We start from the raw sequence: 19555 nt of genomic DNA, 5'->3' as shown, positions 1-19555 counted from the left end.
TTCACTTCCCACAGAAGTACACAACAAACAAACATCTTTTGAGATGAATTTATTGACACAACTTTTCAACATTAGTTTTGTTTGAAATTGCAGAACAACATCTGAAAACAAACCATACATAATTTTCATGGTCCACTGATGATGAGCTGAAATCTTCCAAGCTAAACATTGTCATGACAGCTGTCCCATGTCACTTCTCTGTATGGCAATAAGGATGATGGCAGGATGAAAGAGGGGGACAGACAGCAGACGTCTTCAAGGTTCCCACATTTGGCTTGTGCCATGTTTCACCTTAAGGCTGGCCACAAGATCGATATCAGCAATGTTACACACACACACATGCACAGAGATACTCCACTGACTAACAACGACATTACTGTTGTAGGACCAACATCAAAGAACTTAAGTTAACCGGACAAATCAAAGTCACTGACACAACAAAATGTAAGTCAATATTGGGGCGAGGAGGGTTGAAATAATTTCTTCTGTGTCTTTTTTCTTTCTTTTTTTTTTTCTTTTTTTTCTTTTTTTTTTTTAATAAAGACAAAATTTTATAACACTATTATAGAATAACTTTTTTTCTGAGTAAAACTGCTACTACCAGTGAAGATGACAAGTGCAGCCACTAAATGCAATGCCATTCTGAGTTTCTTTACTCCTGCAGCAAATAATTCCACGCCGTAGTGACAGAAAACCACGCTTACACATTATGATGGACTGTACACATGAGAATACTGACACAAAGATAAAAGCAGTTAATGATCAAATCCCTGGATTTTAAAACATCACTGATGAGTGTGGGGGGTGAAGAAGAGAAGCTGCCTATTGCTTTTCCAGCATGTCCTGAACCCCTCATGAATCTCCTAATGTCGTCCATGTCCGCCCCTCATGGCCATAACCAGAGGGAAAGTGCTCTGTGACACTTCCCCAAACATGTCTATGTCATGGTTTGTTACAAGGAATACATCCTGCTGATATCTTCCAACACAAAATGCAGACCAAGCTCTAGTCACTAGTACCAAAATAACCCTAACTGAACATGACTCCATCCTTTTCGTTATATTTCCACTCAATGCAAACAGTAACAACACACAGTGAGTTACTTCCAAGTGCAAAAACAAAACAAAAAAGACTTAGGATCCTATTACTTGAAAATCCTGTACAGCTAAAAACAAAAAAGGTTAAAATTTCACTTTATAAAAGTCTTTCATAGCCTAGGAATATGTTATGAAAGCATGGGTGAGAGTGACTTGGGCAAATCATTCACTGCGTGAAAGAAAAAAGCATGTATGCTTTTTTTTCATACTAAATATGTTATAGAAGGATGTGTGGGGGTGATTAAAGTCAAAGCATTCACTGGGTGAAAGAAAAAGGAACATATGCATCTCCCTCCTCTGCTTATCCTTTACCTGTGGCAAATTTCTGCTTATCTGTATTAACTAAAAATTACAAAGCACCATCTCTAAATATCCCACTGAATTTCTACAACCTATGAAACAAGTGATGATAATGATGATGAAACAATGCAAATAATTCTTTTTCAGAAACTGACCAGAACACAACACAAACAGGGAAGAAAAAAAAGGGGGGAAAAAAGGAACATCCATTTCACTGTAAATTGTTCAGTTTCTCCTTTGTACACTCCCGACACAATGTTTTCAGAGCCAGTTCCTGAATACTGTCACAGTGTGCACACTTCGCCGACAATCACTTGTAGTAGCTGCTTCTGCCCCAGCTGGAGCCATAGCCACCACTGCTGCCACCGTAGCCTCCACCACCATAGCCACCACCACCGCTTCCTCCCCAGTACCCTTGCTGGTTTCCACCCCAGCCTCCCTGCTGCCACTGACCACCGTAACTCTGCCAACACAGCATCAACTTTTCATAATGGCAACCTCAACCAAACACACATACACACACATTAAACCCAACCCACCTAAAGTGAATACTGACTGTACAAATAACAACAACCTATCCCATACCCACACAGATAAATGCTGACTGCAATCTCAAATCACAGCAGGCATCTGTCAACAAAGTACTGACCCTACAACACAAAGCAATTTGAAATGGGCAACAGTTCCCACAGGTGCCAACCCCCTTCAGTAAGTCCATTTATTCATCCAACCCCTTCAGCAAGTCCCTCAACCATTTTTTGCAGAAGCCTCAGTTCACTTACAACGGTTTCAACAATAGACATCCGCAACAGTTCAAGTGGAAAATGTGTGCATAGTCTTATTCTACTTTAAGCTCCTGTAAATCTTTCAGATCAAATGTGCAATAGAATCCTTAAACTGGAAGGTAAATCAAATGCTCCATAAATGAGATAAAGTCATAAAATGCTCCAATAACAAACTGGAGGTAATACTGTCAAAATAGTTAACTGTGGTAAAATCATCAAGTGGTCCAATAACACAACTGAGGTAAAGGAAATTTAAATCATTGAAATGTTCCATACCTAATCAGTAAGTGAAAAGGCAAAATCATATTGTAAAACTCGCATACCAGAACAAAATTTTTGATTCAGAAATACAATGAAACATTTCTTTGCATAACGACAGGAGGCTTTGATGCCAAACTGAACATTTTACATTTCCTTACTGACCACTCCTCTGATGTTGCTTTCCTTTTCAGCTTAACACCACAACCCATCACCTTTCTCACAATGTAAATGGCTATCCTTGCTTAATGATTGGCTTAGATCAGCCATTAATCACTACTGGTACTTTAAACCAGTGACACATGGACCATCGGAGTAACAGACCATTTGAAAGAACACCCAGTGTGGTGATTAACTGATGTAGTCAATATGTTCGCAACTGTGCTATTTTTCAACCAACTATATGATAACATTCAGTACATTTCATCGAACAAACTTACAGTGGGTCTATCCCAACTGGCACCTTCATGACATTTCCCATCACAGACATTTCAATTTTTTCTTATTTTCACTTGAAAACATGCTGATCAGCTTGGTCCCCAGATGAGGGTAAACAGGCACGTAAGTAAGTGATGCTACAAAGAGTTTAATATTCATCATTTCCACATCGCTCACACTGTTCCTGATAATGCCTCACCCTCTTCTCAATTGCCAAGTGCTTAAATTCTTGGAATAAGTTTTCACTGAAAAGATGTCACAAACCTTAACCAGTATTACATGGTGTCCGTTACCTACTGTGATCAAAGAGGGACAGCTTAACACCCAATAACACTAACAACAATCATGATGTATCACAGACAAGCTCCTTCCACAAGACACTCACCTTCCCACCGTATCCAGAATTGCCCCACTGGCCTTGACCTCCCCAATTGCTGCCCCATGATCCCTGCTGCCCCCAGCCTTTGTTGTAACCACCACCACCATATCCACCGCCATAGCCACCTCCGTAGCCACCACTGCGCTGGCCCTGCAGTAAATCACATTCCACTGAGAATCCCACACACTCACTATCTGCTCAAACTAAAAGCTGGTAGAAATCAGCCTTTAGTAAATCAAAATAATTCCTTCCCAGAAACATTCAAAATCCAGATATTTATCACAAACATAAATAAAATTTAAAAAAAACAAAAAAAACAATGACTTTCAACAGACTTAACTCCGGCCAAGACCAAGCCCAGCTGTCAAATCTACATCAACCATGCTTTCAAACATTTTTATCCCATCGAATAACCTTATCATTGCACCACATACAATGAAGCCCAGCTGTCAAACCTACATCAACCATGCTTTCAAACATTTTTATCCCATTGAATAACCTTATCATTGCACCACATACAATGAAGCCCAGCTGTCAAACCTACATCAACCATACTTTCAAACATTTTTATCCCACTGAATAACCTTATCATTGCACCACATACAATGAAGACCAGCTGTCAAACCAACATCAACCATACTTTCAAACATTTTTATCCCACTGAATAACCTTATCATTGCACCACATACAATGAAGCCCAGCTGTCAAATCTATATCAACCATGCTTTCAAACATTTTTATCCCATCGAATAACCTTATTGCACCGAGTACAATGAACCCCAGCTGTCAAATCTGCATCAACCATACTTCCAAGCATTTTTATCCCATCAAATAACCTTATCCTCTGACTCTTGTTTGACAATCCATGCCTTCCTTGTATTTTGAAAGCAAGCAGCTTAGCCAATCTGAACTCTTTGTATGCAAAAAGTATTCAACTGATCATTTTGATTTTTTGATAATGCACAATAAATACATTCCTATAAAGTCTTCAGTGTTCTTCTCCCTTCCATCCTTTATCCATCTACTAACCTGGTAGCCACCACCAGATCTGTAGCCGCCACCTCCACTGCCATAGGAGCGACGATCATCATACCGCCGGTTGTCATTGTAATTGTAACGCCCACGTCCACCCCGACTATCATAGCCTCCACGGGGATTGTAACCACCTGTAGGCATATCTTTCTGTGAGCTGACATAGATCACTGTATAATGACACTAAAGCACAAAGTGAGACATACAGGCAACAAAAACAGACCTCTATCTAAAATCACAAACATTCGGTTCAAGAGATAACATACCACTAAATTTTTCATTCCTATTGATACCCACCTTTTTTTCTTTTCTTTTTTTTTTTGTAAATGCACACAAACCCTAAACCCAGAATGCAAAAAAAAAAGAAACAGACATTATACCTGGCAATGAGGAAATCCCAAAACATGAACATGGGGAAAAGGTGACCTACTGTGCTGCTGTCAGTCCCATATCCGAAGGATCAGTGTTCATCACCACAAACAGTGTCATCATCCAGCAGCTGTCGCCATCAAGCCCCCACCCACCCCCACATGTAACAGAGTTCTGTTGGTTCATTGATTGGAGCTCATAGTCCAGACACTGTGCCTTGAGAAAATTTTCTGCAGCTTGCAAGACATTTCTGCTGATTGCTCCTTTGGGTGTCAACTTAGGATACACTATTACCCACAGATTTATATAACACCACAGGGAGTGTTGGTTGGGGTTTTTCTTTCTTTGTTATATATATATATATATATATATATTGGATTTACCTGGTTTAACTACCACCTTCAACTAATGAAAAACCTACAGACAAAACATTTCTTGGCACCCTTTGTAAATTGATTGTAAATATGCCCACACACACCTCGCATGCATAGACAGTCTTACTAGCAAATGGCCTGTGTACACAACTGTAACCATCATAAAAAAGAGAAACAAATTGGGTGTGGGGTCAGATGAAGAAGAGAAGCGTTTATCATTCCACCCCCTAACGATCAAACTGTTTAAAGGGATTTGTAAAATTAAAACAAGTGTTTCATGCTGTCAGCCCCATATCCGATGATCAGTGTGTGTCACACTAAATATCATCATCATTCAACATGAAAACATGTTTAATCAAAGAACAAAAATCAGCCAATACACATTTCCTTGCCATCCTTTTCAAGTTGAGTAAAGTTAACCATTATGAACATGCAAACATAAAGTCTTACAAGAAAATGGCCTGTGTACACAGTTGCAACTATCTTCAAAAGAAAATGGGAGGGGAGGGGAGAAATGTTTCGCAATTCCACATCCTGAGATCACCCACTAGAAAACATTTGTTTAAAATCAAACTGAAGTGTTTCCTGCCATCAGCCCCATATCCGAATGATCAGTGTATGTCACACAAGTTATCATCATCATTCAACAGGAAAACACATAAAAACCAAATAAAATAAAAATGTCCCATTACAGCCAACCTGTTGCATTCCCTGGAGCATCAACAGGACAGCATAAGATCCAGTCATCCTTTAACATACAAACTCTACTGTGCTATTAATCAATCAAGACAGAAAGTGCTTCTGTTGGAGGGTTCACTCTGCTATCATGTTTCATGCATGTCTTCATGCCTCCATTCCATTTCAAAAGTACCCAACACAAGCAGCATGCCTTTCACTTGTGTAAGATAACATGATGGACTAGTTCTGTGTACATGAATACAACATATTCACTCAAAAGAGATAATCATATATTGTCTCAAGAACTTAAGATTTCCTTATTTAACAGCTAATGGCACATTTGACATTTTACATTCCTCTAATGCTGCTGCTTGAGGAAACAGCTGTCATTCTTGTTCTTGCATAAGTTACTAACAGTGTACCACAAAAAAACCCATTTGTACATGGGAGTGAGCAGAAAGAATGTGAATGCTGGCCAGCCCAGTGAGCAAACAAAACAAAGTACTGTAGTGAATACATTCAAGTGACCCAGAGAGCTGCTGTCAGCCCCATATCTGAGCATCAGTGCGAGTCACAAAGAAAGGAGTCATCAATCAGCAGCTGTCGCCATCACTGATAGAGGCTGGGCAAGGTGAACAAGATATAAAATCTTTATATGAAATTAATCCTATCTGGACAATTCATACCTTTTTTTTTAAAACCAATACATAAATACCACACACAACTGGGTGTGATTTATTCCCACCAAAATGCAGTAAATGCAACTCCAGTTTGGCCCTCATCAGTAAATGCCTAAGTACACTTAAAAAACACAGTCGTACCCCCCCAAAAAATCTTGTCATCAGCAGAGATCAAAATGTCAAATACATGTCACCCGACAGTAGTAATCTGCCCTGCTCTTGTGCTCATATCACACAATGGTGGAAGTTTGTAATCTCATGTTTATCTGAAAGACACAAGTGTAACAATCAGCACATGAAACAGCTATTCACATCTAACCCCAACCACCTCCAGGACCCCATTCTACCATGACCATTCATTACTGTTCATTACTACCTCCTCCTGATATGAGACATCATTAATGTTCATGATCATCCTTATCAATCACTCTTGGATCAAAAGAAACTGTATCCAACAGCCTTCTCTGAAACTGACCGCAACATTAACACTGTTATTAACATTAAGGTATTTCTTTCTGGGTACATAGTGCAACACCTCTCTCCCATCCTCTGTAATTTAACAACAAAAGACACCAGGTCATAATGTTAGAGACTGAAAAAATTATAAACTACCCACTGTCACAATCAACACCCTCCCAATGCCAGTAACAGACCATTTTTTACACACCCACACTCCCTCCTTTCCCGATGGAAACAGTTAACAAGACCTGCTGTCAGCCCCATATCCGAATGATCACAGTGTGTCACATTAAAAAAGTGTCATCATCCAGCAGATCTTGGTGCACATCAACACGAAGAGACACTTGACCAGGAAACACCTGAGTCGTAAATATGTCGGTAATAGGACATCTTAACAACAAAGGTGTTTTTTTTGTTGTTGTTGCTTTTTTTTTATATAGAGAATCCTTTCACTAAAGACAGCAGCTAACTGAATGGAGAGGGCACTCTGCAACTGATATAATCTCATCTCAAAATACAATATTTTTTCATTTTTAAAAAAAAAAGTTCACAATTTGTCTTGTAGTCAACCCTATACGGGCTGAAATTCTTAATTCATGGAAAATGTGCAGTGACCGATTTCACACAAGACACACCACAAAAATGTCATCAGCAGAGATCTCAGGCATAATGACATTTAACAAAAAAAAACAAAAACTTAAGACACCAAATAATGGTGTTAGTAAAAAAAAAAATATATATAAACTATCCATTATCACAATCAACACCCTCCCAATGCCAGTAACAGACCATTTTTTTACACACCCACACTCCCTCCTTTCCCGATGGAAACAGTTAACAAGACCTGCTGTCAGCCCCATATCCGAATGATCACAGTGTGTCACATTAAAAAAGTGTCATCATCCAGCAGATCTTGGTGTACATCAAGATGAAGTGACACTTGACCAGGAAACACCTGTGTCATAAATATGTCGATAATGGGACATCTTAACAACAAAGGTGTTTTTTTTTGTTTTTTTTGGGTTGTTGTTTTTTTTGTCGTTGTTGCTTTTTTTGATATAGAGAATCCTTTCACTAAAAGACAGCAGCTAATTGAATGGAGAGGGCACTCTGCAACTGATATAATCTCGTCTCAAAATACAATATTTTTTTATTTTGAAAAAAAAAAAAAAAAAGTTCACAATTTGTCTTGTAGTAAACCCTATACGTACTGGAATTCTTAATTCGCGGAAAATGTGCAGTGACCGATTTCACACAAGACACACCACAAAAATGTCATCAGCAGAGATCTCAGGCATAATGACATTTAACAAAAAAACAAACAACTAAAGACACCAAATAATGGTGTCAGTAAAAAAAAAATTATAAACTATCCATTATCACAATCAACACCCTCCCAATGCCAGTAACAGACCATTTTTTACACACTCACACTCCCTCCTTTCCCGATGGAAACATTTAACAAGACCTGCTGTCAGCCCCATATCCGAATGATCACAGTGTGTCACATTAAAAAAGTGTCATCATCCAGCAGATCTTGGTGTACATCAAGATGAAGTGACACTTGACCAGGAAACACCTGTGTCATAAATATGTCGGTAATAGGACATTATAACAGCAAAGGCTTTTTTGTTGTTGTTGCTTTTTTTGATATAGAGAATCCTTTCACTAAAGACAGCAGCGAATTGAATGGAGAGGGCACTCTGCAACTGATGTAATCTCATCTCAAAATACAATATTTTTTTCATTTTGAAAAAAAAAAAAAAAAAAAATCACAATTTGTCTTTTAGTCAACCTACACATACTAGATTCTTCTTAATTTGTGGAAAATGTGCAGTGACCGATTTCATGAACTGTTTAGTCTTACCAGCTGTTTTTCAGGGACACTTTTCCAGCGACATTAGAATATTACATACAAGCATCTTAGTACTCGTTTCTTTAGCACCTATTCTGTTTCACATTTGCTGCTGAGACACAACTGACATCTTTACTTTGTTTCTTTAGCAGTGGTGTATAGCTGATGACTCAAGTCTCAACAAGTCTTTTCTTAAAAATGATGAATCAGGTTCTGCTGGAGTCAGTCATCATCGGCAGCCTTCTTCCGTCTCGAGAGACGATGGCTGCACCAGAAATGTAGTCACTGCCAGGCATTGCACTTCCTGTTGTGGCTGTGTAGACTGATGCTGGAGTGGCAATCTCTGCTGCCTGTGGGACAGGTATAAGTAGATGCTGCTTGGTTTGCAGAATTTGACTTGCATGTGGCTCTTTTTCTCCTCAGCACGTCAATGTGGCTTCGCTCTGGCAGTTTCCAGGGTTCATGTGAGTCCGCAAGACTTTCCCAGGACAGCAGATAAATACCTGTATTTTTCAGGTCCTGTTTGCAAGCGTCTTTGAATCTTAGTGGGGGCGGCCTTGGGGCCTGGCAGATCCTTTGGGATGCGGCCTTCATCCATTCGACGAACATGACCGAGCCAGCAAAGACAGCGTTGACTCAGAAGGGCAAAGACAGTTGGCAAGCCTGCACACTCAATCACTTCAGTGATTGGGATCTTGTTCTGCCATCGGATTCCAAGAATGCATCTGAGACATCAGAGATGGAAACTGTTTAGTCTCTTCTCTTGCGCGGAATATATGGTCCATGTTTCAGAGTAGGGTGCTTAGAACGCAAGCTTTTGTTGGACCACACCCTCTTGCGAAGTTTGGACATGACCCAGGCAGCCTTCGCAATTCTGGAGTTGTGGCTCGAGGGAAAGATTCGAAGTTATTGTCGACCCCAGATTCTGAAACCGGTCAAATGAGTTCAGCTCATGGCTCCCGATGTGGATTGTTGGAGGAGTTAGTGCCCTGTCCTATCACTTCTGAATCAGTAGATACTCAGAAAATGTTAATGTTTCCAAATGAATACACTGGACACAGCCTCAACAGAGAAAAAGAGAGAAATAAAAAAAAAAAAAAAATTGTTCTGCTGTCAGGCCCATATCCGATGCTCAGTGTATGTCACAGAAATGTTGTCATCATCCAGCAAGAACAGTCCACAAGAAATGAAATGAGAATAGCAGTAATTGTGAGAGTGGGGTGGATTTAAATACTGCAAATGTGTCACAAAACTAGTGAGTGCTACAATGCTGGCAAACCTACCTCTCCAACCCCCACGACCACCTCCACCACGCCGATCTCTGTCAAACCCTCCACGGAACCCTCCTCGGGGTCGGTAGTCTCTGAAGTCTCGCCGTCCATCTGCAACATCATGGTCTCATAACATAAAAATGTTAGGCTGGCCATGTCCACTGTGCAAACAGACAGGTACACTGAGAACAAATCTATATTCAGCCCCTTCATGTGGAAGAACAAAGATGTGCATCACAAACAATTGGTGTGCTAAATTCCTGCCTCCTTCTCCCTTTCTCCTTCCAAAAAGACAGACAACACACAGATCAGATAACAATGAAGCAAAGACATAGATGTACAAGTCACAGAGTTTCAGGCTTAAAAAGACATTACTATTGACATGCAATCAAGTTTAAAACAAACTGACATAGTTCACACAAAAGCCAATGCTTAAAGTACCTTTCAGAAAAGAAACGAACATAGAAAAGAGCAGGTATATCAATTCAGACTATCACCCGATTTGAAAAGGCATATCTCACCTCCATAACGGTTATCCCTGAAGCGTTTTTCAGGAGGGGGGAGAAGTTTGATGGCCTCATCTCTGTACTTCTTCACCAGCTTTTCTGCTTCCTCCTTGCTAAGGTTCTCCTCCTCTGTCAGCTGCACCTCATCAAACAGCTGGCCCACCTCCGGCATGGTGAAGTTGGCTACAGACAGCACACACTTCCGTCAGTCCAAAATTATGTGGATCACATGTGCTACACTAACGCATGCTTTCAAGGGCACAAGGCGAAGCGCCACACTGTCCCACCCTAAACCCATGTTCTTGGATAATGGATATCTCTCTAATATGGCCTTTTGGTGACCCAAAACAAATTATTGCTAAAAAAAAAATACTTTGATTTTTTCCCACTGTTTAATACAACTAGGTATTTTGTCAGGTGGGATGGCAGCTGGAAGTAGAAGCCAGCTTTGAAATGCAGGATTGGTACTATGCCCACTGATCACTTATTGCCATGAAAGTTCTGGGCTTGAAAAATACAAATAAGTTACTTCAAAGAAACATGTGCGAAATGCTGCATATATGTTTTACAGAATAACTGAAATAGACATTTACTTTCCCTTTACCAATACTAAACAAACCTGTGAAAATGAATCAGAGAACAAGAAATGTATTAAGATCTGTGATAGTGGGTATCCAAACTCTTAAACCTGTGAGGATATTATCATTCTTTCAATATTTCCATAATGTTGATGTTGTTATCTAAATATCTCTATCACAAGTTGTTTTTTTTAAATCCTCCATTCAAATGTCCAAACATAAAGACTATCTCTCCAGTGGATTTTTTTTTCTTTTTTTTTTTGGGGGGGGGGGGGAGCTTTGAAATGCATGATCATTCCAGTGTGCAGCTTTTTCACAGAATCAACTTCATGGTTCTGTGTACAGCATCTCATTATCAGCAATGGTTCATATGGCATTTCAGGAATTGTACACTTTCCAGTTTGAGCTATTATTTGGACTAACATCCAATCAAAATAAATATCTTTATACAGACTTTAACCTACCTTAATTGTAGCCATTTATCTTTATACAGAGAGCGTACTATAGGTAATTAAAACAGAGTTTCACCTATCTTCTTTTGCTGTGTTCTGAGCGCATTTATATTAATATAAGCAAATGCACAAGAAATGTCATCAAAAAGAAATTTAAATACTGTTTCTACTGAAAATTTCTTATGTATATTCTACATATAATCAATATAAAAAATATGAAAAATGTGAAAATGGTAAAGACAAGCATGATCAAATTAAGTTCAAAATGACAGCATCAAACAAGACAAAATTGCACAATCAAGAATCTTACTGTCACTGTAATCACAAATACAAACAATACAATTTACATAACATTGCTGACAACATATTCACACACTCAACAGAAATGCAAGAGACAGACTACTCTTGAGAATTAACTGATCAAAATGTTGCAGTGGAGGGGAGTGGGAGAAGGCTGGGGAACCTGTCGACTGCAGAATACAAGCCACAGATAACGTGATTTACAGTAAAATATTTTATACGATATGAATGACACACAGAGGCTGCAGACACAAGGTCCTTCCAGTAGAAAAGTACAATGGTTACCAGCTGTGGGGCATCTTTCCAGCTGCCTACCTTTCATCTCCAGTACAGCCTTTTCCGGAACTTCTTTTCCTTCTTCCTTCACACTTTTCTCAACACGTGTTTTGAACTCCTCGTCCGTTGGCACAACAACGATTGCCTTGCGTTGAAAACCTTCGAAAGGCTGCATTTTACGTCGTCGGGCTGATGCATACACATTTGTCTAGCAGGGGTGACAAAATATAAAAAGATTCGTGAGTAAAGACGTCCTCTTTCATGTGGGTTGAGTGCCCCTTAAAAGCAAACATCAAGTGGCGTATTGAGATGCATCACATTCTATTAATCATTCATGGCAATTCTCTGTAGCAATATCTGCAACATACTTCAACAATAGTAGTTACTGTTTGACTTTCTGTGAAGATTTCGTATCTGCTCCTGCTGTCGTCTAAGTGATGTCTCGTCGTTTCCATTTCTGGCTTTTGATTCCCCTCCTGTCGTGCTCAAATCCTACGAATACTTACTGGGAGCAAAATAGCTGAAAGAGAATACATGTCAAGTAAAAAGATACACAACTGATCACTTACCTTAGAGCTAAAAGATTACAGTTTGAAAAGTATTTCCCACTATACTGTTAACTTGTCAGATTCCCCTGACCCCCTTCCTTATAATCTGCTATCTTTAATTAACACTTGTTTTCCCCTGTTTGCAATGAAATCATATATTTCATAAGAAATCAAGAACTTATGCATAATCTGCTTCTCTTCAGGTATTGCTGACATGTGTACTTGTCTGAACTCAGATTATTTCCAGGTCGTTCTATCGAAAGCTGGCAAAAGAACAATTAACCCTTCCTCTTGTTTCTTTTTCGTCATCAGATAAGGTCATATGTGAATTGAAATATTTCCAAGTGGTGAAACATCAGGCTGACAACAGAACAATATAAGGCAAGGATGTCATCAAATCAGGATAATCAGCTCCATTACTGGCCAACATCACATCAACTGCTCACTCAAAATCATCAAAGAAATCAATCATCATCAACATCCACGGGTGTTTTGTTGTTTTTTCTACAGACGATAGCCATGCTCTTTTCGTGTGCTGGTACAATCAATCTCATCAATCAATCTGTCAAGTCAATTCCATGTCATCCATTTCATCAGACAAACAATATTCAATTCAAACAGGTGCTGAAGACTGTAGCTGTAGCTTATTGCTCTGCATTCCTCTGCTTCCAAGTCGATCCAGTAATCTCCATCCTTATGACAATCAGTAGACAAGGTTAATATCAGTGTCATCTGTGCAATGCTAGGCCAGGCTCTAAGTGTTGAAATCAACTACTAAACTCCTTTTACTCATTCCACTATTTCTTATATCTCCTATGGACTGGCTCCATGCAGGTTACTTCAGATCCCTTCCATCATCCCTCCCCTCCGCTCCCCCTTACCCCCTCCTCACACCCCATTCTGTTGCTGCTTTAACCACAAGGGGTTAGGGAAAGGAAGGTGGAGGGTAGGGGAATGGGGTACTGCTGAGTGACCCTAATGTACTTACCGACTTGCTTCTCTCATAGCTTGCCTTATGACCTGTACTTACCCTTGCATCTGAAAGAAATCTATTTGGAAGATGTGGGTAAAGAAATTTCAACACAACAGAAAACTGGTTCTGTTTGCTTATTACTCAGTGTTTGCCCAACACATTTCTCACAGATAAACTTTCAGTATCTTTAGCAGATGTGCATCTGCACTGTCATGGGTAGTTTCCAGAACACTGAAAGCATAACCTAGCATCACCCCTTGTTTGGGAGGTTGCAAAACCAACCTTGTTCTCACTGGGTGACATGAAAATGAAGCGTTCAGTGTCAGAGAACTGATCACTACATTATTTACAGATTTTATCTGACAGACAAGAGACATATTTCAAAGACTATTTGCATATGGCTTTCTTAACAAATCAAATCACCCAAATGACTAATGACCACTTAGATAATGAATGAATTACAAACATTTTCTTTTTAAAATACTATTGGAATAATGATGCCAGCAAACTACACAGAAGCAGCAGACTGAGTGATGGGCTCTGGTCGGAAACATGCAGTTCATGTTGCTGAATCAGTGATGTCAGATTCTCGTCTCTTGTAAAACTTTCTACAATTTTTTTCTCAGCTGATGTTAATTACAATGAAAAACACAAATAAATATGTTTCACTTGACAGTGATTTACAGATTCTGACTTCACACTCATGTCATTTCCAGCAGGCCAACACCACCACTTTCAAAAACTAAACGAAGAATGAACAGGAAAACACCCATGCCATGTTCTTTCAAACAGGATTTTTCTACTTGTTTTCTGTATTATTTCTGAACATTACTGAAGCCATTTAGCAACATACAAGTATTGTGAATTTTCAAACCCACATCTTCCATACAGAAAATGATGATTCAGCTGGAACCTTACCTTCTGCATTGTTACCAAAAAGCATATTTCTAAATCCACCCTCCATCCCAAGTAAGTTCTTCAAATTTTTTCACTGGCATTTCTCACTGCCAGTATGAAGATAACAAAAGCCTGAAAAATCCTACCTGATCCAGAATGTAGTTGCGCTTTTTGCGCGCAGCGATCTCAATGAGACGATTGAGACACTTGGTGGACTTATCAATGAGCACATCCCATCGCCCACTGTAGTTCTTCTTCCTGGGCAAACCCATCACCTGGAAACACAAACAAATAAACCTATTTGACTCATTCTTTTTCAAGTGGACACATCAGGTATGTACTGCATCAAATATATGCCATAAAATGGTCTGATTTTTTTTCCTTCCAGCAACATTCAGAAAGTTAATGTACTCTCCTTTAAACATGGAAAGAATCATTTTTGTGCTGGTGTGTGTATGTATGAAGTGGGAGAAGTGAGTGTGCAATGGCTTGTAATCTGAAAAAATCAGCATGAAAGCTGTCTATGATCTAAAAAATTATGTAGTTGATAAAAAGAACATTTACAAAGTAAAAAAAAATGTTAAAAATTAAAAAATTATCAAAAAAAAGATACTAATACACACACACACACACACACACACACACACGATTGTTTCCTGATGTCAGTGGTGATCTGCAGAGCAAAGGGAAGGAAGAGACAAGCACAGACCCACCTTCATTTTATCAATGATGTTGTTAGTGCCCAGCACATTGTATTTCTTCTCAGGGTTGTCCACAGCCTGTTTACCAGCCCACACGGTCTTCCCTGACCCCGGCAGGCCCACCATCATCAGGATCTGTCAACAAAACGTACACACTGACACTTAATGACCATCACACAGGACCTCTACTCAGCCCCAACAATTCACCACTTCAGCCGGACACACTGCTTGTTTCTCTTCTACATCAACTCACTCATTATACTTGCTGGCACAATAAAGGGAAACTTTCCATGGTATGTTGTAGGAAGATTTTTCATATCTCCCTACTTCATCTCAGTACCGCCCCGGTCATCCCCCCTCCAACACACACTCTTTGTGCTTTTGCTGTTCATCATTTTACAATTTCTTGTAAAATCATCTCCAAAGTTTGTTGCGGTTATGGTGGTGTCCAAGTCTTCACGTGTATAAATATTTCCTTTGATATTAAGTGTCAATCAGATCCAAACCTTCCTAAAAACATTTCTTTGACCATTTCCTTGATGCTGCAAATCACCATTATGTTCAGTTTCACGACAATCACTTCTTATGTATTTTCCCACATTTTCTTCATGCTTCACATAAAACCACATTCTGTATAATTCCACAATGTTTCGTACAGAGTATCCTGAAGAACTTCCCATGGTACACGTAAATGAATCAATTCATTATGTAAAATCAAACTATCAGATTGCTGTTGAAGAGGTGATCAAAAATTTTTAAAAATCACCACATACCTCGCATTCCTCTTTAGTGGCAGGTGGTGTGGAACCTCGTACACGTTCCTCTTCAGCCACTGTTTCCAAGAAGCAAAATTCTTCCTTCACTGGGAAGTAAGGCTCTTCCTGAAACAGAAAAACCAATGTTAACTCACTCAGAACAGCCAGCTTTCTCCCTTTCTTTTCACCACAAACTATGTGTAAGGACTGGAATGAGGAGGAGGAGAGGGAGGGAAGGGGCAATGAAACTTTCAGAACTGATTATTGATATGCTGAGTAAAATATATAGAAAACCGATTACCTTTTACGCTCAAACTTCATCAGTCGGCTTCCATAGCTGAATCTGATGCACTGGTGACTCGAACACTGGAGTGCATTGCTGGCCTAAAGGACTGGATGACCCTCAACAAGCTGCAACTAAATGATGAATTTACGATAACCTGTCCAAAGAAGTTTCATCAACATCCTTCCTTTCCCGACTCTGTTCTGATCAACTGCACACCTGTTTCACTTTCTCCTTCTGTTCGCAGTCTTGGTGTAATCCTAGACCAGTCTCTCCTTCCAACAGCACATTTCGAATATCTGTAAAGTTGCCTGTTTGGAACTGCGTAGAATCAGCTCTATCCGCCACCATCTCTCAGAATAACGCTGCCAGACTCATTTGCAGAGCTTCTAAGTTTGACCATGTTTCTCCTCTACTTCAATCTCTCCACTGGTTGCCTGTTTCTGATTGAACAGACTATAAGCTATCCACTCTGACCTTTTTAGCAGTCAACGGATCTGGCCCCAAGTATCTTTCTGAACTCCTCCATATCTATACCCCGTCTCGCCAGCTCCATTCTTCCTCCGATACTCGACTTCTCAGGATACCTCATGTCAGAAGACAGACTACGGACACAGATCATTTTCTTTTCAATCACCAAAGACGTGGAACAAGCTCCCTGATAACCTCTGTCATTCATGTCAGCAGTAAGTTCAATTGTGGCAGGTCCACTTCCTTTGTGTTAGCTGTGCTTGACTATGTGTATATACATATGTATGTGTACATAACTACATGCATGTATATGAATGTGTATTGTGTGTGCATGTGTTTATGAAAGTTTGTGCCTGCCTATGTGTGCGTATGTGTTAGGGTAGCTGTTAGATACACATGTATGTTAGTGTGTGTGTGTGTGTGTGTGTGTGTGTGTGTGTGTGTGTGTGTGTGTGTGTGAGCATGTGTGTGTGTAGTCACATTTTGGTGTGTATATGTAACATAGATGTAATGTTTTATGTTAACAAAGTGTTTTTGTAAAGCACCTAGAGCAGATTTCTGGATAGTGTGCTATATAAGTATCCATTATTATTATTAAAGTACAGCTTGTTGGAGCATAAGGGACCTTTATTTCACATCTGGCATTACTGCTCTCCAACATGCTTTGCCCACAGAAGCAACCAAACAGGAACAAATCTAAACTTTCACTTGCACATCTGTTTGTCTCTTCAACAATGGAATTCAAAAAGACTGAAGTTACTTGATATCTCAAAGTTGATGGGGGCATGACACCCATCACATGTCCACAGAATATCTAAAGGGACCAAATCTCTTCAGTCATTGGAAATGCTATATATTCTATCAATTCATCCATCTCTTCTATGTTAAAGCCTACCACTTGCAATATTTCAAATGTTGCCAACTGTCACAATTTTATTGTTTCATTCATATACAACAGAAGTTGGGTTTTTCTTTAAATGCATATCTCAAAACCATATCTCAAACAAATGGAATTCTGTAAGCTGGAAAGTATAAACTTTTCAGAACATCTCAAGTTCCAAAAAACCTTTCTGGAACACACTTAATTCCTACATTTTCATGTCAAGAACCAGAGAGACATACCTTCGCCCCAAAGTTGCACTCAAACTCTGTGTTCTTGGTCAGGACATGAGGAAACAGGGCACGACCTTCCAACTTTTCCTTCTCCACCTCATAGCACATTCCAAGATCAGTGCCATTCTTTGCAAAGGAGATGGTTACTGGGTCACTGTCCATGTCCTGAAAACAAACACACAACAATATACTTAAAATTATTTGCATGACATGTAACTCTAACAAGAACAAACCAAGATACTCGTTCTTTGTGATTATGGCTTTTTTTTTCTTTAAAAGCCTGTTTTCCACATTTCATTTGTTCAGTGTTTCTGCAATAACAGTTACAACCAACAGGAGGAGTTTGTATTATACTCCATGTTTGGTGTTACATATACTTACCATGTCAAACTGATGCAAACTAGGCCTATTGGTTTGCTCTGCTTGGCCAAATTTCGCGCGGCTAACAGTGAAAAGACGGGCCCACCCGCTCTCAGCCAATCAAACGCCTCTAAAAGCTATAAGCGCTGAATCATTCCTTTGGCCAAGGCTCTCCACGCCATCTTGTCAGGTTTACGCTCTGTCTCGTCTTACGCTTTTTTCAGCTATTAAGCGTATCCTTTTGGCCTTATTTTGTTGCATGCGGCTTGTGTTTATTGTATTCTTACATTCTGTGTACTCGATTCGACTCGGCACCCTCGATTCGTTCGTTTTTTCTGCCTCTAAGTCGATCCTGTCTTTCCTTTCTCTGTTGGGGGTCGGATTTTCGCTGGGTGCCTAAGCGCGGGTTCCATGCCTCGTGTGCCATACCACGAAGGCAGGAATCATGACGCTGGGATTGAGACTCGGCAAGAGACTCTCCCAGACCCGGAGCTCATGATTCCTCCCGATATGGACCGCGGCGATGCGTCGTTAGACGCTGATCGCGGAGGCGACTTTCGTACCAGTAAAACGGTCATGAAGGGGACCGTGGGGAAAGAGGTACGAGCGTCGCCTCCCGAGGTGTCCCAGCACGAGGCAGGGAGGGGGGGGAATGGCAAGTCCTCTCCTGGCTGTGGGGACTCGCAGCTAGGCGCGAACTCCCAAGGGGAGGCCGCGCACGGCCATTATCCGGGTCCCCACTCGGAGACGGCCCTCACGGGCCCCATTGTTGTTCCCCCTCCTCCCTTCTCTGTCGACCCCCCTCCCCCACCTCCTTTTGGTGGGGGAGAAAAAGTTGGTTCCGGGGGGGGATCTCTACTTTGCCCACCCCAGGCCAAGCCACCCCAGTCTCCCCACGGGAGGGGATTCGGGGCGCGTGGCAACCTGCTCTGCAGGTCTTCCTGCTATCCGGCCGGTCTCCCCTGCTGGGGGAGGCCCGCGCGTGTCAGGCGGTTCCGGGCAGTCACCGTTGTGACCATGGAGGTCACCTGTGGGTTGACAGAGACCCGATTTGTGGACAGAGTGGCAATATTGGTCGAGGGGCTCGACCTGACCGACAAGAAGTCGATCCCACTTGTCGGGGCTCTGTGTGTCACCCTGTGAGATGTGCTGGGTTGGGTCGGGTGGGGAGCGGACAAGGGGCTGGCCCTTGGTACTCCCGGCAACCCAGCGTGCACTATAGGTGCACCCCAGTACAGGTAGAATGGGGGTACATATATTTGTCTAACAAAGGAAGAAAAAGACTGGTGAGAAAGGGACGTAATACATGGACATAGGACAAGGCGCACAGATTAACTGTCAATATTACCAAAATAATAATCTAATGT

The 19555-nt window shown here is 40.6% G+C and overlaps 1 protein-coding gene across 1 annotated transcript in view; it reads right to left on the bottom strand.

Annotated features, from left to right (window-relative positions):
• Positions 1–33: 33 nt before the first annotated feature.
• LOC143281023 (uncharacterized) overlaps positions 34–19555 on the bottom strand; it is a 30911-nt gene continuing 11389 nt past the window's right edge. Inside the window, exons 9-18 of the mRNA XM_076585912.1 lie at positions 17838–17993; positions 15980–16087; positions 15219–15341; positions 14652–14780; positions 12127–12295; positions 10497–10664; positions 9988–10086; positions 4287–4423; positions 3264–3407; positions 34–1860 (exon numbers count right to left, since the gene is read on the bottom strand). Of these exons, the coding sequence (XP_076442027.1) occupies positions 1708–1860; positions 3264–3407; positions 4287–4423; positions 9988–10086; positions 10497–10664; positions 12127–12295; positions 14652–14780; positions 15219–15341; positions 15980–16087; positions 17838–17993 (1386 nt within the window). The 3' untranslated portion in view covers positions 34–1707. The remainder of the gene's footprint in view (positions 1861–3263; positions 3408–4286; positions 4424–9987; positions 10087–10496; positions 10665–12126; positions 12296–14651; positions 14781–15218; positions 15342–15979; positions 16088–17837; positions 17994–19555) is intronic.

This window comes from Babylonia areolata, chromosome 4 (assembly GCF_041734735.1).
Source record: "Babylonia areolata isolate BAREFJ2019XMU chromosome 4, ASM4173473v1, whole genome shotgun sequence".
Lineage (NCBI taxonomy): Eukaryota > Metazoa > Mollusca > Gastropoda > Neogastropoda > Buccinidae > Babylonia > Babylonia areolata.
The sequence above is the reverse complement of the archived record's forward strand: the minus strand, read 5'-3'. Positions and strand labels throughout refer to the sequence as shown.